Source organism: Zonotrichia leucophrys, chromosome 2, assembly GCF_028769735.1.
Source record: "Zonotrichia leucophrys gambelii isolate GWCS_2022_RI chromosome 2, RI_Zleu_2.0, whole genome shotgun sequence".
NCBI lineage: Eukaryota > Metazoa > Chordata > Aves > Passeriformes > Passerellidae > Zonotrichia > Zonotrichia leucophrys.
In genome coordinates, this window is record NC_088171.1 from 274,284 (window position 1) to 282,739 (window position 8,456).

At 63.6% G+C, this 8,456-nt stretch overlaps 1 protein-coding gene across 1 annotated transcript; it reads left to right on the plus strand.

Moving 5' to 3' along the window:
* Positions 1 to 6,171: 6,171 nt before the first annotated feature.
* TMUB1 (transmembrane and ubiquitin like domain containing 1) lies at positions 6,172 to 8,174 on the plus strand. The gene is made up of 2 exons (XM_064703686.1): positions 6,172 to 6,726; positions 7,222 to 8,174. Exons 1-2 carry the CDS (start codon positions 6,353 to 6,355, stop codon positions 7,574 to 7,576), a joined length of 729 nt encoding a protein of 242 aa, XP_064559756.1. The 5' UTR covers positions 6,172 to 6,352; the 3' UTR covers positions 7,577 to 8,174.
* Positions 8,175 to 8,456: the final 282 nt, after the last annotated feature.

The following is an 8,456-nucleotide window of genomic DNA, read 5'->3' on the forward strand; positions in this document are numbered from 1 at the left end:
GCCTGTTTTTTGTTTGGGTGTCTTGGTCCTTGCTCATGGCCTTTTTCTCCATCTTCCAGCATCACCAGCACCATCCCAGGATGGTTTGGGGGGGAAGGGACCTTAAAGCCCGTCCAGTTCCTCCCCTGCTGCAGACAGGCAGGCACACCTTCCACCAGGCCAGGCTACCCCACACCCCCTCCAACCCCGCCTTGAATTCTTCCAGGGATGGAGCAGCCACCGCTTCTCTGGGTAACCTGTGCCAGGGCCTCACCACCCTGACAGGGAAGAATTTCTCCCCAGTACCCCACTAAACGCTGTCCCCAGTCAGTTATCACACAAACATTTGTAAATTGTCTCCATTCCAGCACCTTTGACTGCCCAGACACCCCAGGTGCAGCCGCCTCCGCCGCGGCACCCTCTCAGTGAGGGATTCCAGGATTTATCCCTGATGAAGGAAGGGACATCATCCCTCATCCCTCCCTCACGCTCAGTGGTGCAGCCTGCCCCAGCAGAGGTGGCTTTGCCCTGACAGGTGGGCTCTGGCCTCCCCACACCCCCTGCCCCCTGCTCCTTTGCCCCCTGCTCCTCCTCCCCCTTGTCTGGCTCTTCTTCCTCCTCCCCCGGCAGGGATGAGCGGTGCCCACCCTGCCCTGCAGCCCTGCTGCTCATACAGACTGCCCTGAGGTGACAGCTGGGGTGTCCTTGTGCCACCAGTGCCCCCAGCACTGACCCCAGGGTCCCACTGCCCCCAGGACACAGGGCACAGGACAGAGGGCACAGCACGAGGGCACAGGGTGCAGGGCAGAGAGCACAGGACACATGGCACAGGACGCAGGGCACAGAATGCAGGGCACAGGACAGAGAACACAGAGCACACACAGGGCAGAGGGCACAGGGTGCAGGGCAGAGAGCACAGGACACGGGGTACACACAGGGCACAGAGCACAGGGCAGAGGGCACAGGACACATGGCACAGGACGCAGGGCACAGGACAGAGGACACAGGGCACAGAGCACAGGGCAGAGGGCACAGCACGAGGGCACAGGGTGCAGGGCAGAGAGCACAGGACACATGGCACAGGACACAGGGCACAGAATGCAGGGCACAGGACAGAGAACACAGAGCACACACAGGGCAGAGGGCACAGGACACATGGCACAGGGTACAGGGATGGAGCATCACCCAGCCCCAGCGGGCACAGAGGGCCCTGTCCCTGCCAGCCCTGTCCCTGCCAGCCCTGTGCACTGGGACCCCCAGGCAGCCCCGGGGCCAGCGCTGGGGAACCGGAGCCTGGAGTGCTGCAGAGGAGCAGAGCAAACAGATGGAGCTGGGGCTGAGCAAAGGGATGGGAGAACCCGGGAGAGAAGCTCAGCATGCTGAAAAGGCAGGAGCGGGTGGGGACAAGCTGAGGCTTTCAGGAGCAAGCGTTCCCTCAGGGATGGCCACCACCTGCCTCCTGCAGACACAGGCCTCTTGAGGATGTAAACTGCTTTTCAGGAGGGGTTTCACCCTCACATCCTGAACTTTCTCTGCTCCATCTGCAGCCCTCCCATCTGACGCTGCAGCTCGTGAGTGCCTCAAACCGGCGCTGCTGCCAAGAGGAGCTGCCTCCTCCTCCACTGCCTCCTCCTCCTCTTCCTCCCCCTCCTTTTGCTGCCGCTGTTCCCTTCCCTGGAGCAGCCACCCTGGTACCTGTGGTGCCCATGGCAGTGGGGTGGAACAGGATGGGTGTGAGGGTCCCTTCCCTTCCCACCCAAACCCTTCTGTGACACCAGGCAGTGCCAGGGCCTGTGGGGGCAGCAGGAGGGTCCCCACAGCAGAACCTCAGTGTCCACCATAGCAAGAGGGTCCCCAGAGCAGGAAGGTCCCCAGAGCAGAATCCCAGTGTCCACCACAGCAGGAGGGTCCCCACAGCAGAACCCCAATGTTCACTACAGCAGGAGGGTCCCCACAGCTGAATCCCAGTGCCCACCACAGCAGGAGGGTCCCCACAGCTGGATCCCAGTGCCCACCGCAGCAGGAGGGTCCCCACAGCAGAACCCCAATGTTCACTACAGCAGGAGGGTCCCACAGCAGGAGGGTCCCCACAGCTGGATCCCAGTGCCCACCACAGCAGGAGGGTCCCCACAGCAGGAGGTCCCAGAGCAGAACCTCAGTGTCTACCACAGCAGGAGGGGTCCCACAGCAGGAGGGTCCCCAGAGCAGAACCTCAGTGTCCACCATAGCAGGAGGGTCCCCACAGCTGAATCCCAGTGCCCACCCAGGATGTGGGGCTGGGAGCAGCACCCCCAGAACAGAGCTGAGGGGAGGCCAGGGCCCAGAGCTGAGCTTCAGTCGGTGTCAGAGCAAAATGGGCAGAGAGGGGGTCCCGGGGGCTCCCCAGGCCGTCATGGCTTCTCAGGCCCTGGGACAGTGAGGGGTTTGATCCCTTTCACAATAAAAACTGAGGCTTTCTTTCTGTGGGGACACCTCTGTTGGGAGAGCTGAGAGCACAGCTGGGGGGCCCTGCTCCTCTTCCCAGACCAAGGGGAGCAGGAAACTCCATCCATCTCTGGGAGGCTGGGGCAGCCCTGTGCCCCCTCTGAGCTGTGGCTCCTGCTCCCAAAGGCAGCGCTGCTTCGGGGACACCAGCGGTGTTGGATGTCACCCTCCATGGCAGGGGCCGTTCTCTGGGCAGGGATCAGCCAGCAGCTCTCCCGGAATGGCTGCAGCTCTCTGATCTCGCTCTGCAGCACCGAGGCTGCCCCGCTAATCCCCCCAGATCCGCAGCACGCGGCGGCCAGGGGGCAAGCTGGGATCCTCTGCTGTGCCCTGCCTGAGCTATGGGGGAGCAGAGAGGGGCAGAGAGGGGCAGGGTCCCACCCAGAGTCACGTCCCTTGCTGGGCCAGGGACACAGCACGGCTGCTGGCATCGTGGGGTGGCCAGCATTATCCAAATCCTTTGTCATCAACACACTTTCAACTAACTTTCGTCTATATTTTCTAGTATCAAAAACAATAACCAACTGTCATCATCACTCCACAACCATCCCCAAACAAGCATAGAATTAACCCCAGAGCTAACCGCCCCCCCCCAAAAAAAACAAACAAAAGTACAAACCATGATGATAAATCATCAACCAATCACCCACCAAATTTTATGTTCTTGTAGCTTATAAAAAGCATGACACTGAAGATGTCAAGATGGCTGCTACACACACCCAAGGACAAAAGACTTAGTCCTAACTTTACTGTTATTTTTTTGCCATGTATATGCAGAACCACAGCTGGCTGTGTCCCATGGCTGGCTGTGTCCCTTGTAGTGACCCACCATGATGCCACCAGCCACCTCATGCCACCCTGTGGATTTTGGGGACAGCAGGGAGCTGTGCCACTGCAGGCACCTTGAAGGGCTCTTCTGGGATGGGTGGGTGGCTCCCATCAGCGCTGCCTCCACACAGACAGGGCCAGCACAGGGTGGGCATCCCTGTCTGGGGGGTGTCCCAGTGTCCCCAGTGCCCCACCAGGGCAGGATCCCTCTGTGCCCCTCTCTGGTCACAGCCCTGAGCAGCTGGGCTGTCTGATGGTGTGGGCTCTGGGAAAGGAGGCTGGAAACGGAACAAGGGGCATTAAACCCCCTGGGCTCTGTGGGGGCCTGAACAACAATCCCAGAAAGGCCTGTGGGACAGGAGGGCCCAGCCCAGTCATGGGGGACAAACAGGGAGAAGCACTGAGGGAAGGTGAAATGGCGAGTAAAGAGGAACCAGGAGGAGGGGACCATGAACCCTGGCAGAAACACAGTGGGGCAGCCCTTCTCACGAAAGTATTATCCCCAATATCCAACCTAAATCTCCTCTGGCACAACTTGGGGCCATTCCCTCTGCTCCTGTCCCTGTTCCCTGGGATAAGATCCCAAATCCCCCTGGCTGTGCCCTCCTGGCAGGAGCTGTGCAGAGCCACAAGGGCCCCTGAGCCTCCTTTGCTCCAGGTGAGCCCTGCCCAGCTCCCTCAGGGATTCTGCAGCCCCTTCCCAGCTCCTCAGGGATTCTGCAGCCCCTTCCCAGCTCCTCAGGGATTCTCCAGCCCCTTCCAGCTCCTCAGGGATTCTGCAGCCCCTTCCAGCTCCTCAGGGATTCTGCAGCCCCTTCCAGCTCCTCAGGGATTCTGCAGCCCCTGCCCAGCTCCTCAGGGATTCTGCAGCCCCTCCAGCTCCTCAGGGATTCTGCAGCCCCTTCCCAGCTCCTCAGGGATTCTGCAGCCCCTGCCCAGCTCCTCAGGGATTCTGCAGCCCCTTCCCAGCTCCCTCAGGGATTCTGCAGCCCCTGCCCAGCTCCCTCAGCCCCTCCTGGGGCTCCAGACCGTTCCCAGCTCCGTCCCTGGACATGTTCCAGCCCTCCAGGAGCTGGGCACTGCCTGTTCCCCTGTGCCCCAGGAGGGCAGAGCCACCATCACAGCCCAGCCCCAGCAGGCCAGAGCTGCAGGGGGGGCTGGGACACCTTTGGGTGTCACAGTCGGGGTGCCCACCCTGCTGACCCCTGGGACTTTCCAGTGCCACCTGCAGGGCCCGGGCAGGGCAGGGCATTCCCACCTCCAGGACTGGCCACAGTTTAGAGCAGCAGGCTTTCAGGAGAGCATTGAAAAGTGCAAGGGATTCAGAGCATCCCTGGGCACGGCAGCACCAGCGCTCCCTGGCTCCTCTGCAGCAGAGCTAAGGAGCACAGTCTGCTTTTCCTGGGTGGCTGGATGGCACTGGGGAAGCGCTTTCAGGGAAATATTAAACAGCTTCTTAATCGGGGCAGGGAGGATGGAAAAGCCTCACTCTCTGGGAGCTGAAGCCAGACAAATCCACAGTGACAAGCAGACAGGGGATTTATCAGGGAGGGGATGAACCGCGGGATAAACGCTCAAATCTGAGCAGACACAGCCCCTCCAGCGGCGGATCCGGGCTCATTCCAGCGTCGGGAAGGGATAAATCCCGTTCTGTGCCTGCAGGGATCAGCCGTGCTTTAAATCTGCTGCTGTGTCACATCCGCTACTCTGACAGCCCGGGATGTGCTGGGCTCCTCGGGAGCCGAGGCTCACACGGCTCTGCCTCACCTGGGGCGGGGATCCCTCACCTGGGGCGGGGATCCCTCACCTGGAGCGGGGATCCCTCACCTGCAGCTCCCTCCCAGAATCCCTGCACAGAAATCAGGGATTCCCTCCTGGGAGGGCCCCAGCCCCAGGTACCCTCAGCAGGAAGGGGCTGCCCTGGCTCGCTGATGCCTCCTGGCTTTGTCCTGATTTCATCCTGATTTTCTTCCCAGGAAAAATAATATAGAGGAGAAAATCCTCTTGATCTCATCACAGGAAATGTCAGTGCCCTGCCAGCGAGGGACCTGAGGAGGTTGCTACCAGTCACCCCCAGTCACCACCCCTGGGGACAGGGGACATTGTTGCCCAGAATTTCCCCTCCACCCACAATTGTCCTTTATGGGAGAGTCAGTTTGTCCCCATCTCCCCCATCCCTGTTGCTATGTTTCCATGGTTGGACCTCTTCACCTAAAAGTAAGAATTTTTGACATAAAACTAAGAACTTTTCACTTAAAATTAAGAATCTTCACCTCAAAATGAACAATTTCTAGCCTAAAATTAAGACATTTTCACCTAAAATTAACAAATTTTAACCTAAAATAAAGGATTTTTCACCTAATATAAAATATTTTAATCAGAGTCTGCAGGTGGCTTTGGGCACTCCTGGGGATTCACAGCTCCAGAATCACTGAGGGTAGAAAACTCTCGGAGATGCCCAAGCCCACCACCCTCAGCACAGCCATGGCCACCACTGCCCATGTCCCCAAGTGACACAGCCACAGGAATTTAAACCTGGGAGTGACTGGAGCCATACTGGGGGTGACTGGTAGCAACTGGAACTACACTGGGGACAAATGGCAGCATAGTGGGGTTAACAGGGTAAATTAGAATTACATTAGTAGCAACTGAAACCATACTGGCAGCAACAGAGATCATATTTGGAGCACCTGGGCCCATGCTGGGGAGAACTGACCCCACTGGGACTGTCCGGAAACACACTGCAGGTTACTGGAATAGTACCGGGAGTGTCTAGGAGGAGCTGGGATCACACTGGGAATAACTGGGATTGCCCTGGGAGCGCCTCCGCCGGGCCGGGACTACAGCTCCCGGCGTGCCCCGCGCGGAGGCCACGCCTCCGCCATGGCGCCTGCAGCCAGGACTACGTGTCCCATGGCCCCCCGCGCCCGGCCGGAAGCGGTGCGATGGCTGCCCGAGCCCGGCCCGGTGCGGCCGTGGCCCCGGTTCCCCGCGGCCCCGCGGGCTGAGGCCGCGCCCGCCCGCTGCCCTCTCCCGGTGCGCTCCCGGTCCTGCCGCCGCCATGGCGCTCATCGAGGGCGTCGGCGATGAGGTGACGGTGCTGTTCGCGCTGCTGCTGGCGGCCGCCGTGCTGGGGCTCGCCTGGGCCTCCACGCGCGCCCCGGAGCCCGCGGCGCCGCCGGCTGAGGCGGCCCCGAGCACGGCCCCCGCCGAGCGCAAGGCCTCGACCCCCAACCCTGCCGCGACCCCTGCCCCGGCCCCGGCCGAGGGAGCGGCGGCCTCCGATGAGGCGGAGGGGCTGCGGCACCGGAGCCCTCCCGCGGCCACCGCCGAGGGCCCCGCCGAGCCCACGCTGGTGCTGCGGCTCAAGTTCCTGAACGACACGGAGCGCCTGGCGCGGGTGCGCCCCGGGGACACCGTCGGTGCGCTCAAGAGGTGAGGGCGTGCGGGCAGGGTCCCGGGCCCCTCCCCGCAGCACCCGGCAGGGGACAGCGCTGGCCCGGGACAAGCGGCCCGTGCCGGGTCCCTGTGCCCGGGTAGCCGTGCCCGTCCCTGGCGGGGCCGCGGGACAGCCCAGGCTCGCAGGGGACACCTGGGGTCGCTGATGGGCACAGGCACGCTCGGGTGTGGGGCAGGGCAGGGCGGGAGGGTCACGGTGGGTGCGTTGGCAGAGGGGACTGTCCCGGCAGGTGACAGCTGGCAGGTGACAGGCACAGGCGTGTGGGGTCAGGTGTGCAAGGCACGGTGGGGGTCAGGGTGGGCACACCCATAGGATGTGGATGAAGAAACTGAGCTGGCGGGTGGCACTCCGGGCGGCTGATGGGGACACAGGCTCAGCTGTGCGGGTGGGTGAGAGCTCGGGGTGGGCACAGGAGGTGGGTCAGAGGGCCTGTCCCGTCAGCGGTGTGACCGCTGTCCTGTCTCCTGCAGGACCTACTTCCCGGGGCAGGAGCAGCAAGTGCGCTTGATCTACCAGGGACAGCTGCTGCGTGACGACACCCAGAGCCTGGCGGGGCTGCACCTGGGCCACCTGAGCGTCCTGCACTGCCACCTGTCGCCGCCCAGCGCGGCCGCCACGGCCCCCGGCAGCCCCGGCCCCCGCAGCCCCGCGCCTGCCGCACTGGGTGTGGGCAGCCTGGCGCTGCCGCTCTTCGTGCTGCTGCTGGCCCTGCTCTGGTACCTGCAGCTGCAGCACCGGCACGTCTTCACCGCCACCGCCACCACCTGCCTGGCCGGCCTCACCCTGCTCGTCACCTTCGTGGCCTTCGCCATGTACCGCAGATAGCGCGGCCGCACCCGCACCGGGGACACGCGGGACCCTCAGGGCCTGCCCAGCCTGCCTGGGACGTGGAGGGCTTTGCATTCAGCCCACAGCATATCGGGGGCACGTGGAGCTTGCCCTGCACCTGAAGGGGGGCTGGCCCCGGACTGTGTCCCCCGTGGGCCCAGGTGCCCACCCACGTCCTATCTGCACACAGGGGCTGTGGCGGGAGTGGGGGCTCAGCTACCTCGGGGGGGCCCCGCTGCCCCCTGTCCCTGCATGGAGCATCCCCCCAGCCACTCTGCGAGCAGAAGCTCCTCGGGTGCGGTCCTGCCCGAGCCGGTGTCCGTGCCCGCGGAGCTTCTCCTCGTGGGAATGCGGCCTGGCCCCTCCCGGGGGCTGCTCCCGGGTCCCGGTGCCAGGGGAGGGACATGAGCCCTGGCGTGCCGAGGGTGCTGGTGCCGGCGGGATGCGCTCCTGAGGTCCCTGTGCCGGGGGAGCTCAGTGCCCCCCAGTGGTCCCGGTGCCGGGGGTGGCTGCACTCCCCACTGTGCCGGGGTCCCGATGCTGTGTTGGGGGTGCCACCCCCCACCTCCGTTCCGATTAAAGCGGACAGACTGTGGGCGGCCGTGGTGTCCCGGCTGTGCTGCGCCGTGGGTCGGGGGAGGTGGCGGCACCCGGTGTGACCGGGCACCGGGCTGGGGGCGGGGCTCCGGGATCGGGGCGGGGCTTCGGGGGGGTGGGGCCCGGCTCCTCCCGCCACGCGCTCCGCAGGGCCGCAGCGCGCCTGCGTCGGCGGCACCGCCCCGCGCTCAGCGGAGCTCTCGCTCATTGGCGGGGACGCGGCGCTGATTTGCATACAGCGCGCGCCGGCCCCGCCCCGGAAGTGCCGCTCGCGGGGCGG

What these genes read in the sequence shown, in the direction of transcription:
- TMUB1 (XM_064703686.1), top strand. Translation starts at nt 6,353, where the DNA reads ATGGCGCTCATCGAGGGCGTCGGCGATGAGGTGACGGTGCTGTTCGCG. An exon ending in ACCGTCGGTGCGCTCAAGAG is followed by an intron (nt 6,727 to 7,221) that starts GTGAGGGCGTGC and finishes TGTCTCCTGCAG; the next exon opens with GACCTACTTCCCGGGGCAGG.